Raw genomic sequence first — 18,817 nt, forward strand, 5'->3', positions numbered from 1 at the left:
GCAATGACACCTGCACCGTGATAGAGTGATCTGACAACAGCACCGTGATAGAGAGCACTGACATCAGCAGCGTGACATAAAGCACTAACACCAGCACCGTGATATACAGCACTGACAGCAGCACCGTGATAGAGTGCACTGACATCAGCAGCGTGACATACAGCAATGACACCTGCACCGTGATATACAGCACTGACACCAGCACCGTGATAGAGAGCACTGACATCAGCAGCGTGACATACAGAAATGACACCTGCACCATGATAGAGTGATCTGACACCAGCACCGTGATAGAGAGTACTGACATCAGCAGCATGACATAAAGCACTAACACCAGCACCGTGATATACAGCACTGACAGCAGCACCGTGATAGAGAGCACTGACATCAGCAGCGTGACATACAGCAATGACACCTGCACCGTGATAGAGTGATCTGACACCAGCACCGTGATAGAGAGCACTGACATCAGCAGCGTGACATAAAGCACTAACACCAGCACCGTGATATACAGCACTGACAGCAGCACCGTGATATACAGCACTGACATCAGCACCATGATAGAGAGCACTGACATCAGCAGCGTGACATACAGCAATGACACCTGCACCATGATAGAGTGATCTGACACCAGCTCCGTGATAGAGAGCACTGACATCAGCAGCATGACATAAAGCACTAACACCAGCACCGTGATATACAGCACTGACAGCAGCACCGTGATAGAGAGCACTGACATCAGCAGCGTGACATACAGCAATGACACCTGCACCGTGATAGAGTGATCTGACAACAGCACCGTGATAGAGAGCACTGACATCAGCAGCGTGACATAAAGCACTAACACCAGCACCGTGATATACAGCACTGACAGCAGCACCGTGATAGAGTGCACTGACATCAGCAGCGTGACATACAGCAATGACACCTGCACCGTGATATACAGCACTGACACCAGCACCGTGATAGAGAGCACTGACATCAGCAGCGTGACATACAGAAATGACACATGCACCATGATAGAGTGATCTGACACCAGCACCGTGATAGAGAGCACTGACATCAGCAGCATGACATAAAGCACTAACACCAGCACCGTGATATACAGCACTGACAGCAGCACCGTGATAGAGAGCACTGACATCAGCAGCGTGACATACAGCAATGACACCTGCACCGTGATAGAGTGATCTGACACCAGCACCGTGATAGAGAGCACTGACATCAGCAGCGTGACATAAAGCACTAACACCAGCACCGTGATATACAGCACTGACAGCAGCACCGTGATATACAGCACTGACATCAGCAGCGTGATATACAGCACTGACAGCAGCACCATGATAGAGAGCACTGACATCAGCAGCGTGACATACAGCAATGACACCTGCACCATGATAGAGGGATCTGACACCAGCACCGTGATAGAGAGCACTGACATCAGCAGCATGACATAAAGCACTAACACCAGCACCGTGATATACAGCACTGACAGCAGCACCGTGATAGAGAGCACTGACATCAGCAGCGTGACATACAGCAATGACACCTGCACCGTGATAGAGTGATCTGACAACAGCACCGTGATAGAGAGCACTGACATCAGCAGCGTGACATAAAGCACTAACACCAGCACCGTGATATACAGCACTGACAGCAGCACCGTGATAGAGAGCACTGACATCAGCAGCGTGACATACAGCAATGACACCTGCACCGTGATAGAGTGATCTGACAACAGCACCGTGATAGAGAGCACTGACATCAGCAGCGTGACATAAAGCACTAACACCAGCACCGTGATATACAGCACTGACAGCAGCACCGTGATAGAGTGCACTGACATCAGCAGCGTGACATACAGCAATGACACCTGCACCCTGATAGAGTGATCTGACACCAGCACCGTGATAGAGAGCACTGACATCAGCAGAGTGACATAAAGCACTAACACCAGCACCGTGATAGAGAGCACTGACATCAGCAGCGTGACATAAAGCACTCACACCAGCACCGTGATATGCAGCACTGACACCAACACCGTGATATACAGCACTGACACCTGCACCGTAAGCAGCCCCAGGAGGAAGTCAGCACAGCACAGGGATGGTGGGAGCCCCTCATAATATGCACAGCAGAGGTACAGCCCCAGGAGGAAGTCAGCACAGCACAGGGATGGTGGGAGCCCCTCATAATAAGCAGCCCCAGTAGAAATATGACACCGCTCAACCTCTTCAAAGAGGAGGGTACAGGCATATAGTACGGTGTGCTTTTTTTGGACAAGGAAGTGAGCTAAATGAAGAAAGAAGGTCTGTGTGCTCGATTAAAAAAATTGTTTATAGACATATACATGGTCTACTGGTCACATGTGTTGAATTCCTCCGAGATCCATGCCTCATTCATTTTTAGAAATGTGAGGTAGTTAACACTGTCGTGATCTAGGCGAGTACGCTTATCGGTCACGATCCCCCCTGCTGCACTGAACATCCTTTCGGACAGGACACTGGATGAGGGGCAAGCCAACAGTTCCATTGCAAATTGGGCAAGCTCTGGCCAGAGGTCAAGCCTGCCCACCCAGTAGTCCAGGGGTTCATCACTCCTCAGAGTGTCCACATCGGCCGTTAACCCGATGTAGTCGGACACCTGGCGGTCTAGGCGTTCCCTGATGCTGGATCCGGATGACACCTGTCGATGGGTCGGCTGAAAGAATGACTTCATATCCAAAGTCACCAACACATCTTCAAACCGGCCTCTTCTTGCAGGCGCTGTTGGATTGGTACCCGCAACTCCTTCTCTGGGAGTGGGAATTGATCCTCTGCCAGCGCATGCAAAAGCAGAATGCAGCATTTCTCGAAGCAAGGCCTGGAAGTGCTGCATTCTGACAGCCCTCTGTGACGGCGGTAACATTTCCGCCATTTTGTGTTTGTACCAGGGGTCTAAGTACGTTGCCACCCAGTACTGGTCCTTGACCCTTATGCTTTTTATACGGGGGTCCCTATTAAAACACTGGAGCATGAAGGCCCCCATTTGCACTAAACTGGAAGCGGTGTGGTGGCCTGGCTCCTGCTCATCATCCAGGATAATGTCGTCCTCTTCATTCTCCTCTCCCCATCCACGCACAACAGGGATCCCAGAAAGGTTTAAAGCATGCTCTTCTTGCTCCTCCTCATCCGCCCCGGCACCATCCTCCTCTGACTCCTCTTCAGACTCCTGTTGTTCACTTGTCTCAGATAGAGTAGCCCCCCCTGGGAATTCATTCAGCATTGCGACTTCCTCATCTTCCCGCTCCTGCTCCTCCACAGCTTGATCAATGACACGACGCAATGCACACTCCATAAAGAAGGCATAAGGTACCATGTCACTGATGGCGCCATGGCTGCGACTGACCAGTTTGGTGATCTCCTCAAATGGCCGCAGAAGTCTGCATGCGTCGCGCATGAGCAGCCACTGGCGCGGTGAAAAAACCCCAGCTCCCCAGAACCGGTTCTGCCGCAGAGTTCATACAGGTAGACGTTAACTGCACGTTTCTGCTGGAGCAGCCTATCAATCATATAGAAGGTTGAGTTCCATCGCGTCGGGCAATCGCAAATAAGACGTCTGACCGGCAGATTGTGTCGTCAGCAAGGCGAGCCATGGCCGTGTAAGATCTTCTGAAATGGGCCGAGATTTTCCTTGCCTGCCGCAAGATGTCCTGGACCCCAGGGTATTTGACAACGAATTGCTGCACAACCAAGTTTAAGACGTGTGCCATGCATGACACGTGCTTCATTTTGCCCTGTTTCAATGCGCTAAGCAGATTGGCACCGTTGTCACACACCACTTTACCAACTGTCAAATTGAGCAGTGTTAGCCACTGATCTGCCTGTGAACGCAAAGCTGAAAGGAGTGCCGGGCCAGTGTGGCTCTTGGCTTCCAGGCACAACAGACGCAGCACGGCATGGCAACGTCTCACCTGGCATGTCGAATAGGTTCTGGGGAGCTTGGGCGGCGCAGCGCAAGAGACGCTAGCAGCGGAAAAGGAGGAGTCAGCCGAGGAGGAGAGGGAGGAGGAGGAGAAGAAGAGCCAGGCCTGCATGCAATCCGTGGCGGTAAAAACAAATCTACATGGGTGCCACGGGTTACATGCTTGACGGCCGTCAGAAGGTTCACCCAGTGGGCAGTAAAAGTGATATACCTTCCCTGCCCGTGTTTGCTAGACCACGTGTCTGTGGTCAGATGTATCTTGGCACCGACACTGTGTGCCAGAGATAGATTCACTTGTCGCTCAACATGGCCATTAGGGATGAGCTTCGTGTTTGAGTTGAACATATGTTCAACTCGAACATCGGCTGTTCACCCGTTCGGCGAATTCCGAACGTTATGGGCCGTTCGCGCCAAATTCGTGTGGCGCTCACGGCCCACAATGCACTGCGTTATCGGCCGATTTTCGTTCTTGCTCTTCTGTAGTGGTTGTTGTCTGCGTGCCCTGACTGCAGTATACACCGCTATATTCACCTATATAGCTAGCATATATCTATCTTTTATAATAGAGCTTGCAGTCAGTGTTAGGAGCTTGTGCGTGCTATCTGCATGCTCTGAACCCAGTACACACCGCTATATCCACCTATATAGCAAACTATCTTGCTCGTTTTAAATAGAGCTTGCAGTCAGCGGTAGGAGCTTGTGCGTGCTGTCTGCGTGCTCTGAACCCAGTACACACCGCTATATCCACCTATATAGCAAACTATCTTGCTCGTTTTAAATAGAGCTTGCAGTCAGCGGTAGGAGCTTGTGCGTGCTGTCTGCGTGCTCTGAACCCAGTATACATCGCTATATCCACCTATATAGCAAACTATCTTGCTCGTTTTAAATAGAGCTTGCAGTCAGCGGTAGGAGCTTGTGCGTGCTGTCTGCGTGCTCTGAACCCAGTACACACCGCTATATCCACCTATATAGCAAATTATCTTGCTCATTTTAAATAGAGCTTGCAGTCAGCGGTAGGAGCTTGTGCGTGCTGTCTGCGTGCTCTGAACCCAGTACACACCGCTATATCCACCTATATAGCAAACTATCTTGCTCGTTTTAAATAGAGCTTGCAGTCAGCGGTAGGAGCTTGTGCGTGCTGTCTGTGTGCTCTGAACCCAGTACACACCACTATATCCACCTATATAGCAAACTATCTTGCTTGTTTTAAATAGAGCTTGCAGTCAGCGGTAGGAGCTTGTGCGTGCTGTCTGCGTGCTCTGAACCCAGTATACACCGCTATATCCACCTACATAGCTCTTCTCTATTTGAGTCATCTGCCATCTGCAGGAGTTATTGGAAGTTGTGTGTGCCTCCAGCACAATATACACTACCCAATTGCTGTTTTTCCCAACTCCCTTCAGGCCATTACCATGTCTGGAAGGCCAGCAAGGAGAGGCAGACAGGCGCGAGCCGATAAAAGAGGGCAAGCAGGCTCTGTGTCTAGAGACAACAGTGCTGGTCGTGGACGCGGTGCATTGTCATCAGCACGTGGCCATGGGACACGCTTGTCCTTCTTTTCGGCAGCTGGACATGTTGAACCGCAACATGCCAACGACTTGGTAGAGTGGATGACCAAGCCCTCTTCATCCTCCTCATCCTCTCTCACCCAGTCTCAGGGTACTAGCAAAGCAGCTGCCAACGCATCGTCTTCCATCCTCTCAATGTCATCATCAGTGACTCCTTCCCTAAACCCACCACGTCCTCCTGAGGAGTCTCCTGAACTCTTTGAGTACAGTGTTGGGTACATGCTCCAGGAGGATGCCCAGTGTTTTGTAGGCTCTAATGATGATACTGAATGCAGAGAGAGGGGATGCTCAAGAAGGACAGCAATCTGGCAGTCATGTTCCACAAGCTGCAGCATACTGCCAGGTTTGCTCCAGCGATGAAGAGGGAGGGGATGATGAGGGTACTGACTCCACGTGGGTGCCTGGTAGGAGAGAGGAGGAGGAGGAGGCACATGTCCAACGAGGCAGGATGCCCTCCGGGGGCTAGCTTAGGGGCAGCACACCGACTGAATCCCACCGCAGAGCTCCGCCTGTGCAGGGCGCTGCCTCTGTGCGTTATTATAAAAGTTCTTTGGTGTGGGCCTTTTTTGAGACGAGTGCATCAGATCGCACCGCTGCTATTTGCAACATATGTCTCAAGCGTGTCTCGCTTGGCCAAAACATCAGCCGCTTGGGCACCACATGCTTGACCAGACATATGTTGACCTGCCATGCAGCTCGTTGGCAAGCGTACCTCAAAGACCCACACCAAAGAACAAAGCGGACCTCTCCTTGCTCCTCATCAGCTGGCATCTCCAACCCCACTAGACCTTCAGACCTCTCTGAAACCTGCTCTGAGAGGAATGAAGGTGTAGAATTAAGTGTGTCACAGCCAAGTGCTTCCGGGCACTCTGCTAGCAGTACACCCACGTCTGATTATTGCAGGCAAATGTCCCTGCCCAGCTGCTGGACCGTCGAAAGAAGTTCATCCAAATGCCCAGCGGTTGAATGCTAGCTTGGCTAAATTGCTAGCACTTCAACTGCTGCCTTTTCAGTTGGTAGTTTTGGCCCCCTTCCACAAGTTTGTACAATGTGCAGTTCCTCAGTGGCAGGTCCCCAAACGCCACTTTTTCTCATGGAAGGCAATTCCGGCTCTCTACCGGCATGTGGAAGGCAATGTCCTTGCCTCGCTGGACAGGACGGTCAGCGGTAAGGTGCATATTACCGCTGACTCATGGTCCAGCAGGCATGGACAGGGACGTTACCTGTCTTTCACGGCCCATTGGGTCACTCTTCTGGCAGCTGGGAAGGATGCAGGACAAGGTGCAGTAGTGTTGGAGGTTGTTCCGCCACCACGCCTCCAAAATGCTACTTTTGGTTGTGACACACCTCTCTCCTCCACCCCCTCCTCTTCTTCTTCCTCCATGGCCTCTTCCAGTGCTCTCTCCTCAGAACCAGCAGTGCTCCGTAGGCGTTCCAGGGGCTACGCAAGTACGCAGGCAAAACGATGCCATGCCGTGCTTGCGCTGGTTTGTTTGGGGGACAGAAGCCACACTGGGGCGGATGTTTTGTCAGCTCTGCAGGGGCAGGCCGAGAGGTGGTTGATGCCACGCCAGCTTAAGCCTGGAATGGTGGTTTGCGACAATGGCACCAACCTCCTCTCCGCCCTCCGACAGGGACAACTGACCCATGTGCCCTGTGTAGCTCACGTCCTTAACCTGGTGGTGCAGCGGTTCTTGGGCAGGTACCCGGGCTTACAGGATGTCGCCGATCATTTAATGCCTGTGCTCGGCTGGCTGAGCTCCAAAAGGAGTTGAACCTGCCCAAGAACCGCCTTATATGTGACATGCCCACCAGGTGGAACTCAACGTTGGCCATGCTGCAGCGGCTGCACATGCAGCAGAGGGCCATCAATGAGTACCTGTGCGACTACGGCACCAGGACAGGGTCAGGGGAGCTCGGTTTTTTCTCACAACACCAGTGGGGCATGATCAGGGATGCATGCACTGTCCTGTCACCATTTGAGGAGGCCACAATGATGGTGAGCAGTGACAGTGCATGCATCAGTGACACTGTACCTCTTGTCCACCTCTTGGAGCATACGCTGCGTGGAATAATGGACAGGGCACTTGAGGCAGAACAGAGGCAGGAAGAGGAGGATTTCCTTGCCTCTCAAGGCCCCCTTTATCCAGACAGTGTTCCTGCTGTGCCACCCATCACACAGGAAGAGGATGAGGAGGAGAAAGAGGAGGAGGAGGATGATTGTGTGGTGGAGGCTGGCACTCAGCATCAGCAGCAGCAGACTTGTAGGGATGATTTACAGTCCCAAGAAACCCGTGGACTTGTACGTGGCTAGGGGGAGGTAGCTGCGGATCATGTTGTCCTTAGTGACCCAGAGGACTCCGGACCGAATGCCTCAGCTAACCTACGCTGCATGGCCTCCCTGATCCTGCAAAGCCTGCGGAAGGATCCTTGTATTCTTCGGATCAAGGAGAGGGACCATTACTGGCTGGCCACTCTCCTTGATCCATGGTACAAGGGTAAGGTTGCCGACCTTATCTTGCCATCGCAGAGGGAGCAGAGGATGAGACATCTCCGGGAGGCCTTGCAGAAAGGTCTGTGCAACGCGTTCCCAGAGACTGGGAGGTTACAAACTCCTGGTCCTGGACAACGTGTTGCTGAGGCATCGGTCAGAAGGAGCGGTGGAGAAGGTGGCCGTCTGACTGATGCTTTCAGACAATTTTCTAGTCCGCAGCCCCAAGGTATGATTGGTTCTAGCAACCATCGCCAGCGTCTGATTTACATGGTGCAGGAATACCTAGGGGCAAGGTCAGACTTGGACACCTTTCCCACCGAAAATCCTCTGACTTACTGGGTCTTGAGGATGGATCACTGGCCAGAGCTTGCACAGTATGCAATTGAGCTACTGGCCTGTCCTGCATCCAGCGTTCTTTCGGAACGCACCTTCAGTGCTGCTGGTTGCTTTGTTACCGATCACAGGGTGCGCCTGTCCACCGAATCAGTTGATCGACTGACCTTCATCAAGCTGAATCAGTCTTGGATCACCCACAGCTACCAAGCACCTGAAGCTGATGTAACCGAATATTTTTTTTTTAAATATCACATCCCTTCAAGACTGTCTATGCTGATGCTGAGTGACTGTCCTGTTATGTTGATTGTCTATCCTCTTCCTCCTCCGCTGATATGTTGGAAGAACATTTCTGGGTGATGCCATCAGCCCAATTTTTCTGCCCCTGTTTAACAGGGGCGTTTAATTACAATTTTTGATGCAATGCTTTGCAGCAGGGCTAATTCCTGCACTAAAACTAGAGTATATGGGAGAGGTTGCAGTGTCGTGGCACCAGCACCAGTGCCTAAGGCCCAATTTTTCTGCCCCTGTTTAACAGGGGCGTTTAATTACAATTTTTGATGCAATGCTTTGCAGCAGGGCTAATTCCTGCACTAAAACTAGAGTATATGGGAGAGGTTGCAGTGTTGTGGCACCAGCACCAGTGCCTAAGGCCCAATTTTTCTGCCCCTGTTTAACAGGGACATGTAATTACAATTCTTGATATAATATTTCACAGGAGGGCCCGTTCCTGTGCCCACCCAGAGTAACTGTGAGGACTTATAGTGTTGTGGCACCAGCACCACAACCACCAAAGGTCAATTTTTCTACCACTGTTCAACAATGGCATGTAATTACAATTCTTGATATAATTGTTCACAGCAGGGCGCTCCAGCACCCACCAAGAGTCACTTTGAGGGCTTACAATGTTGTGGCAAAACCAACACCTTGTTCCGCCATTTCTGCAGAGCATATAGGGCAGGCCCCTACTTTCAAACATCCAACTTACAAACATCTCCTACTTGCAAACGGAAGGAGACAACAGCAAGTGAGATGAAAAAAGATATACGACAAAACAAATTATATAGGGGTGATAACCCTTCCCTATGTTTTCCAAAAAGCTTAAAAATAGTTTTTTTGACTGGAGCTACACTTTAAAAATGTACCAGTTGAAAATTACAAACAGATTCAACTTAACACAACAAACCTACACAGTCCCTGTCTTGTTTGCACCGCCTGTATACTGCTGTTCTGAGTATATAGGGCCTGGGGGCCACACGTATTTCCTTTTTTTAATATGGGTACGGGGTTCCCCTTAATATGCGTACAAGACCCAAAGGGGCTGGTAATGGGCAGGGAGGGCTACCCATACCATTTTTCTCAATTATTTTTTAACCATATTGCAGGAACCAGATATAACATTAAAACCGCAAGCAGTTTTAAATGATGTTATTTCCGTTAAATGTCATTTTGTGCAGGGACTGTTCTAAACACGGGAAACACGTGGCACTTCACAGGCATACTACAGACACCCCCCAGGCACGATATTTAAAGGAATATTTTTTGTGCTCCCGCCAAAACGGCCATTTTTAAAAACATTTTAGGCATTGACCCATGTCCCCTGGGGCAGGAGCCAGGTTCCCAAATCCTTTTTAGGACAGCATCTTGCATATTAGCCATTAAAATTAGCACTTTTAATTTCGAACGTTCGAGCCCCATAGACTTCAATGGGGTTCTAAAGTTCGTACGAATTTGGGGACCGTTCGAAAGTTCTGGTGCGAACCGAACCGGGGGGTGTTCGGTTCATCCCTAATGGCCATATAGCTCTGGGATGAAATACTTCCTTCCTGGGACCTTCCATTGTAATGTTCCAATGGCCACAAATTTACGAAAGGCCTCCGAGTCCACCAGTCTATATGGCAGTAGTTGGCGGGCTATCAGTTCTGACAAGCCAGCCGTCAACTGCTGGGCAAGAGGGTTATCCGGCGTCATCATTTTTTTACGCTCGAACATTAGGCCCACAGAAGCCTGCCTTTTTGCAGAAAAACGTGAGCTTGGCGTGATGGAAGGTGGAGTGGAGGACAATTGTGAGGAGAGAGGAGAAGGAGAAGTAGAAGACGAGGCTGGACGGTGAGAGCCTGCAGTGTGGCTTTGTGTGTTCCGTTGCTCCCACTGGGCTCGGTGATGGCAGCTCATGTGCCTTCTTAAGGCGGTCGTCCCTAGGTGAGTGTTGGGCTTACCGCGACTAATGCGTTGACTGCAAAGATTGCAGATGGCAACGCTATTGTCAGCAGCGGACACGTTAAAAAAAGCCCACACTGCGGAGCCATGTGCCGGTGTCCTGGGAGTGCCAGATGTGACCGTACATGGTCGATGACTCGCTCCTGATACATTTGCAGTCTGCTTTGTCCCTCCTGTGCAATGTAAGTTATTCCTGCTTCTCCTCCCTATCTGCTGGTCCATATCTCCCTCTGAATTCCCCTCCTCTTCCTCTCTTGTGGGCACCCACGTGACATCACTAGACACGTCATCATCGACGTCACCTTCCCCACCGCTATAAGTAGAGATCTCGGAGTAGGCAGCAACAGCGGGGACCAACCTCCTCCTTGGGCTGATCTGGGTACTGTCGTCAGACTGCTGAGTAGCGGTTGTTGCTACCTCCTCTTCCTGATCCAATGCCAAGAGTGGCTGCGCATCAGAAATGTCTTGATATGGATCGGAAAATAATTCCTGTGACTCAAGCGGAAGGTATGTGGTGGTGGTGGTGGTGTTGTTGGTGGTAGTGTCTTTGGGGGTGCACATAGCAGAGAGTGAAGAAGAGGGTGCAGATCGAGAGGATGAGGAGGGTGCAGAACAGTAAGGTTGAGTGAGCCACTCAACCAAGTCTGGTGCGTCCTTTAAAGGAATTGAACGCACCTTCTGCAACTTCCCACTTTGGCTCAAGCCTGTTGCTCCTGCCCTACCCCTACCACCCCTGCGGAAGGGCCTGCCTCTTCCTCTGCCTGTCATTTTTTAAATGACCCTGTGACAAAACTCTCAGTCCCTATACTGATGAAGGACTGCTGCAGTATAGGGCAGCGGTCAGCAGTAGTGCACCTCAACCCTATGTATTGTGGACCTATACCAGTCCTTATGGAATAGCAGACTGTACTTCACTCAACCCTATGTACTGTAGCACCCTAGACCTTACCAGTCCTTATAAGGACCTTTGTGGAACAAGTAGGTTGTGAATGATTAGCAGACTGTACGTCAGTCCCTATACTGATGAAGGACTGCTGCAGTATAGGGCAGCAGTCATCAGTAGTGCACCTCAACCCTATGTATTGTGGACCTATACCAGTCCTTAAGGAATAGCAGACTGTACCTCACTCAACCCTATGCACTGTAGCACCCTAGACCTTACCAGTCCTTATAAGGACCTTTGTGGAACAAGTAGGTTGTGAATGATTAGCAGACTGCAGCAGAAGGGCAGCAGTCAAGTATAATATTCTTTCTATATTTGGAAGAAAGAATATTATACGTGTACAAGCCTATTACCATACCAGTCCTGAAAAGAACCTTTGTGGACCTAATATAGTAACAGCTACTGATTAAACTGACTGTCCCTCACTGCCTCACACACAGCTTCCTGCCTGTCCCTATTTAAACTGACAAAACAGAGGCTGCTGGTACAATAACTTGAATAGCACTTTTGTGGACCTGACAGTAACAGCTAATGATTAAACTGACTGTCCCTGCAGCACAAAGCGTCCTGTCCCTTTCTCTACACTGACAAAAGACACTCAGGCTGCTGCAACAATCACTAGCACAGCACTGACTCAAACCTATATCCTGAACTACACCTAACACCTATACCATGATACCAGTCCTTAAAAGAACTTTTGTGGACCTAATAGATAGCGATTTGGGTCACTGAAGTCTCTCCCTGCTCCACACAGCAACCTCTCCCTATAGTGACAGAAGAAAGAATGTAAAATGGCCGCCGGATCGGGTCTGTTTATAAGTTAGGGGGAATGTCCAAGTGTCCATGTGCTGTAATGTCTCAATTGGCTGTCCTGTACCCCATGATGGATGTGTCATCATAGGTCAAAGTTCTTTTACACAGTAAACACGGAAGTCCGCCGGGCGAATGGCGCCAATAGTCTGCCGATCGGGCGGATGGCGAACAGCCGAAATTCGCCATGAAACGACTGCCGGGCGAACTGTTTGGCCATCCCTAGTTAAGATCTCATGCCTGCAGGGGTTAACCGGAGCCCCCAGATTCTATGGCCACAGACCTCTTTTGGGAATGGAGTGCTGACCAGTTTCAATCTGTCTGGAATCCATAGAATGGTCTCTTTCCCCCGAGCTGTTTCAATCCCTCTGAAGTACATGGAAGATACTAGACGTGGACCTCCCGGCTTTCAGGTTTGACAACAATTAGAGAAATTTGTCTCCAGATCCCGTGATCCTCATGCCTTTGCAGAGCAGTGCAATGGCTGTCATAAACCATGAAATCAGATCGAGACAGAAGTACAGGTAAATCACACTTGTTTAATAATATAAAGTAAATAAAACAAACGTAGTCAAAACATAGCCAAAGTTCGGTAACCGGAACGGATAGTCAGCCAAGCCAGAAAGTCAGGGATCAGTGGAGTGGAACAGCAAGCAGGATCTGGAGCCAGAAAAGATGTCAGCCAAGCAAGTCTTTAAACAGGAACGCAGGAGATAGTCTCAGTGACATTGACCAAGGCGAAGGCAGAGATCCTCTGGGCTGGGCGGCAGGACCGACGAGCAGGATATCATCAACAGGTGCGTAACTGTGGAGATATAGGAGCTGGCAATTAGCCAACAGCTGAGCAGCCAGCTCAGAAAAGGAAGGGCTGAGCCCAGCCCTGACAGTGGCCTGTTGAACCCTAGGTTCTGAGGGACAGGGGCCTATCAGATTTGATCATTTCTCTACTACTGAAGGCTGGGAAATCGACTTTTTACAAAGTCTACCATCGCACTTATAAAGCATATTTACTTTTGTGTGAGACCAGGAAAGTCTATCTGTCCTGGATGGTCTCAATGGGATGGATTCTGTCTTTTCCCCAGTCTGGTCAGTCAGATCAGTGTTTAGCCTTGAGCACCATCAAGGGCCCCAGGCTCTAGCTTAGCAGCAGGGATGAGCCAAACTGAAGATCAGATGATGAACCCCAACCCCACTGATTTCAATGGGAGCCAAATTTATCAATTTAAAAATGCTTAATAGGCAAGAGGGTGCATATCCATACCAGATCCATAAAATCCAAGCATGCAGCCTGGCTTACCATTTAAAGGGGAGCCAATGTGTGTCCACCCCCCCCCCTTCCTGAACCATACATGATCCTCAACATGGGGGACCCTCCTTCCCCACAAGGGCTTCTTTCCCACAATTTTAGCCTGGGCCCTATGAAGGTCTGTAGGCAGGTGGCTTATCGGAATCTGGATGCCCCCAATAATAACATAGAAATAAAGACAACTAAACATTTGTCAAACCTTTGCCCTTCCATGTGCACCTTACTGCAAAGTAGTCATGGCACCTCCAATACTTGGTACACCCATCTGAGCGACTAGAACAGTGATTCTCAAGCAGGGTTCCGTGGAACCCTAGGGTTCCTCCAGAGGTTGCTAGGGGTTCCTTCAGCATTGGGCAATTTCTGCCTCTCATCTAAGTTTCCACCGACATCATTGATCTTTTTAACTATCTGAAAGGAGGAAATTCTTCCCAATGACCACATGTGTAAGGACCATTCTTCCCAATGACCACAAGTGTAAGGACCATTCTTCCCAATGACCACAAGTGTAAGGACCATTCTTCCCAATGACCACAAGTGTGAGGACCATTCTTCCCAATGACCACAAGTGTAAGGACCATTCTTCCCAATGACCACAAGTGTGAGGACCGTTCTTCCCAATGACCACAAGTGTAAGGACCATTCTTCCCAATGACCACAAGTGTAAGGACCATTCTTCCTAATGACCACAAGTGTGAGGAGCATTCTTCCCAATGACCACAAGTGTGAGGACCATTCTTCCCAATGACCACAAGTGTAAGGACCATTCTTCCCACTGACCACAAGTGTGAGGACCATTCTTCCCAATGACCACAAGTGTGAGGACCATTCTTCCCAATGACCACAAGTGTGAGGACCATTCTTCCCAATGACCACAAGTGTGAGAGGACCATTCTTCCCAATGACCCCAAGTGTGAGGACCATTCTTCCCACTGACCATCACACTAATGCATCATGAGTTGCAGATTTCTAATATCTAGCAGGGGTTCCCCAGAGACTGGAGAACTATTTCAAGGGTTCCTCTGTGTTGAAAAGGCTGATAAAGGCTGGACTAGAGGTTGCCTGGATTATAAACGGGGCAGACTGGTCACTGATTAATAAAAAAATGTGGCTTGGGAGGAAATTACGCAGATTGCAAAGCAACCTGAGAACGTTTTTTTTTTATTAAGGTAGATCATTTCGAGCTACGTTTGCCTAAACATCTCTACGTTGCCAATTAGAGAATTTAGCAAAATGAGTCATCTCAATTCAAAATAAATTTAAGCAAAATCCCTCCTCATATCCGGGCCAGTAATATATTTCTATCCCCCTTGGTGGGAGTGGAGATGACCCCGTCTATAAGGTTTCTTGGGGCTGCAGTTCCTCCGAGCTCCACAAGGTGGTGCTCTCCTCACTTCTACCCAGGCAAGACGTCTCTATGGAAGGCAGGAAGTGATGTCAGTTACAGACAGGAAGTGATGCCAGGTATAAATAGGAAGTTCCGGGTGAAAGGTGAGTCAGGAGGAAGTAGAGATCAGACGTTGCTGAAGTCGAAGCAGAGGAGGTAATAAGAGCTTATTTACACCCAGTAACCCCCCTGTCATGTCCGTCCTCTTCCTCCATAGTCACGGAGACATCTTTTATCTTCAGTAGGTGATGATACACACATATATTGTGTGCAAACCAAAATTAACCCCTTCAGGGGCAGAACATGCCCCCACTTACGGGGCCGGAACATTGTCCTCATTTTGGAGATGTGCCACCTTTCCCACCAATCACCTTCTCACCTTAGCAGTCTCCTTGCAACGAGGGATGAGATTCGGGTTGTACTGAAATTTAATTTAGAATGTACATTTTGATGGAATTTGTGGTTGATTAATTTTGGTCCTCACCCATAATGTCCTCTACGGCCTTGGCCCTGGTCAGCAGTAGGGATGAGCCGTTGGTTTGGTCCAAACCTAGGCTGGTCGGAGGTTTGGAGGAATGGCTAAACTGTTGCCTATTCGGCCCGTGTTCAGCGGGAGACGAGCATCATATAGAAGTGGAGTTTCTTTCGCTTCTATATATGATAACTTCCCTCTCTCGCTGGTTCCTAAGGAAGCCGTGGGTGTCACTGGGAATCCCAGTCACTTAAACAAAGGGGCAGGAATAGCAGTGACATCATTGGCCAAATATCATGGCCATATTTCGCCAAAGATGTCACCACCAACCCAGCCCCTTCTTTTATAGAGCTCTGGGATCAGTCACTTGGCTGTGAGTGCCGGCAGGATCAGTCGTGTCCGCCGGGTCATTCTTGTTTTCCTGCCAATCAGCGAGCATCGTGATTGACAATGGATTTACAACAAGGGACGTGTTCTCGGCATTTTTATTTTTTAATATGTTTGGGTGCTTTTATTTTTAGGGGTACTCTGTATCCTAATTCACGTGGGGGAGGGGGGGGGGTCGTATTATCCAGTAACAGACAAGGGATGTGTCTGGATGGTGACTGTATCATTGTGTGTGTCAGGTTCCTATAAGGTGTCAGGATGTCACTGTCTATTTCTCCATGGAGGAGTGGGAGTATTTAGAAGGACACAAGGATCTCTACAAGGACGTCATGATGGACAATCAGCCGCCCCTCACATCACCGGGTAAGAGGAGACTTTATTGTAAAGGAGAGGACAGTACGGAGGCTCCACCTAGATCCCCCATCATCTGATAAACACATAGAAACAATGTATTCAGTCAGTGTGTGTGTTTCCTACAGATGGATCCAGTAATGGGAACCCACCAGAGAGATGTCCCCGTCCTCTGTATTCCCGGGATTCACCACAGGAAGGTCACACCATCCCCCACCATCATCAGGTAGATGAGGAACAATCACTGATAGTATCATTAGGATCTGTACATTATCTGCATTGTTACCATTGATGTCATTTTTATTATATATTCAGAGTGGAAACCTGAGAGATCCTAAAGTTGAGGTGAAAGAAGAGATAAAAGAGGAGGATGATGAGGATGGGGTGATGGAGGAAGAACACAAAGATCTGTACCAGGACACCATGGTGGAGTCATCCAGCTACAGAAACCCACCAGAGAGATGTCCCCGTCCTCTGTATTCCCGGGATTCCACACAGGAAGGTCACACCATCCCCCACCATCATCAGGTAGGTGGAGTTGAGGGTCGGGAACATAAAGTGATTGAACACTCTGACATGTGGAGATGATGTGTGGACTCTACAAGATGATATTTTCTATGTGATCTCACATCATAAATACTTCTATGTTACAGATGTTATTTTTCTGCCATTCTGTTGGTTTAGGGTGAAGATCTGATGAAGATGAAAGTTGTGGGTGAAGATCAGGTAAACCTGAAAGTTGAGGGTGAAGATCTGGTGAACCTGAAAGTTGAGGGTGAAGATCTGGTGAACCTGAAAGTTGAGGGTGAAGATCTAGTGAACCTGAAAGTTGAGGGTGAAGATCTAGTGAACCTGAAAGTTGAGGGTGAAGATCTGGTGAAGATAAAAGTTGAGGGTGAAGATCTGGTGAAGATAAAAGTTGAGGGTGAAGATCTGGTGAACCTGAAAGATGAGGGTGAAGATCTGGTGAAGATAAAAGTTGAGGGTGAAGATCTGGTGAACCTGAAAGTTGAGGGTGAAGTAGAAGAGAGGTATGTGAGGGATGATCAGCAATATACGGAGGAGGCTGGAATGACGAGGACATTCATAGAGGAGGACACTCCTACAGAGATCAGCACAGGTGAGCCATCATATATTCTTCTCTTATCTCTGCTCTGTTACTGCTCACTGATTGGTCCAGAGTAGGGCGGGAGCTGAGTGATATCAGCCAATAATAGGTTGATGACGGTCCCCTCCCTGTACTGATACCCTATTTGCGGTTCAGCTGGCAGTATTAGGTTGGTAATGGTCTCCTCCCTGTACTGATACCCTATTTGCGGTTCAGCTGGCAGTATTAGGTTGGTAATGGTCCCCCTCCCTGTACTGATACCCTATTTGTGGTTCAGCTGGCAGTATTAGGTTGGTAATGGTCTCCTCCCTGTACTGATACCCTATTTGCGGTTCAGCTGGCAGTATTAGGTTGGTAATGGTCTCCTCCCTGTACTGATACCCTATTTGTGGTTCAGCTGGCAGTATTAGGTTGGTAATGGTCTCCTCCCTGTACTGATACCCTATTTGCGGTTCAGCTGGCAGTATTAGGTTGGTAATGGTCTCCTCCCTGTACTGATACCCTATTTGCGGTTCAGCTGGCAGTATTAGGTTGGTAATGGTCCCCCTCCCTGTACTGATACCCTATTTGCGGTTCAGCTGGCAGTATTAGGTTGTGGGTCACTCCTAGTTACAGTAGCACAGATATGATAACACAGATTGAGACTTTCTTAGGTTGGTCCAGCAGACTTTTAGCTAATTTTTGACCATAAAACTTTATGAACAGTCTTGTTGGGATGACAATTAAGGAGTAACATGAAGACTCAAACACTTATCTTTCCAAGAGGGAATCCTGATCTCCCTCCAGTGCTCAATATCACCAGAAGCCTAGGCCTATGGTCACTTGTTCTATGGTAAAGCCTCGGAACTTTGACCCTCTTGTCTATCAGAGGTCACATGACCCAGTGCCTAGGCTTGTGGTTGTGTGAAGAGCATGGACCTCCCAGCCCCCATTGGTTCCTGCTCTTCTGACAAGGCTGTGTAAATGTAGATCTGGGAGGAGGACCAAAGGACTGAAGTGGGGGGAAGAGTCCCGGCTGGTTGGGACCTCCACAGAGAACATCTCCTCACTCATATCTACCTGATCCAGATGGGATCTTGATGGAAGTGAACTAACCCTCTCATATCTATTGATGATGTTTTTCTATTTTTCCAGGACACGCCATGGAGAAACCCTCAAAGGATCTTCTCACTTTATCTCCAGGTTGTAGAATGGAAGATGAGGACATCACAGGAGATTGTGGAGGAGAAAAGACAATGATCTCCACTATGGATGGTGGACTTCACAGTGTGGATAGACCATGGAGTCCCTCCGACTCTGAGCAACCTCGTACTGTGGGGGATGGGGCCGGGGTTCAGGGGGAGGGGAAACCTTCCTCTCCTGAACGTGAGGAAAGTTTTAGCTCGGAATTAAGTCCTTTTAAACATCGGAGATCTCACACAGAGGGGGAGGTGTATTGCTGCTCCGAGTGCGGGAAATGCTTTAGATGGAAATCAGAA

At 49.2% G+C, this 18,817-nt stretch overlaps 2 protein-coding genes across 2 annotated transcripts in view; both read left to right on the forward strand.

Annotated features, from left to right (window-relative positions):
• LOC143956101 (uncharacterized) overlaps positions 1 to 18,817 on the forward strand; it is a 43,933-nt gene that overhangs the window by 14,591 nt on the left and 10,525 nt on the right. The window lies entirely within an intron of this gene.
• Positions 15,130 to 18,486, forward strand: LOC143955859 (uncharacterized). Its single transcript, XM_077465978.1, has 5 exons — positions 15,130 to 15,177; positions 16,120 to 16,243; positions 16,360 to 16,457; positions 16,547 to 16,759; positions 16,916 to 18,486. Exons 2-5 carry the CDS (start codon positions 16,159 to 16,161, stop codon positions 17,414 to 17,416), a joined length of 897 nt encoding a protein of 298 aa, XP_077322104.1. The 5' UTR covers positions 15,130 to 15,177; positions 16,120 to 16,158; the 3' UTR covers positions 17,417 to 18,486.

This window comes from Lithobates pipiens, unplaced genomic scaffold (genome assembly GCF_037356315.1).
Source record: "Lithobates pipiens isolate NorthernLeopardFrog02 unplaced genomic scaffold, aLitPip1_a1.2 Scaffold_35, whole genome shotgun sequence".
NCBI lineage: Eukaryota > Metazoa > Chordata > Amphibia > Anura > Ranidae > Lithobates > Lithobates pipiens.

What these genes read in the sequence shown, in the direction of transcription:
- LOC143955859 (XM_077465978.1), top strand. Translation starts at nt 16,159, where the DNA reads ATGGAGGAGTGGGAGTATTTAGAAGGACACAAGGATCTCTACAAGGAC. An exon ending in GCCGCCCCTCACATCACCGG is followed by an intron (nt 16,244 to 16,359) that starts GTAAGAGGAGAC and finishes TGTTTCCTACAG; the next exon opens with ATGGATCCAGTAATGGGAAC. An exon ending in CCATCCCCCACCATCATCAG is followed by an intron (nt 16,760 to 16,915) that starts GTAGGTGGAGTT and finishes CTGTTGGTTTAG; the next exon opens with GGTGAAGATCTGATGAAGAT.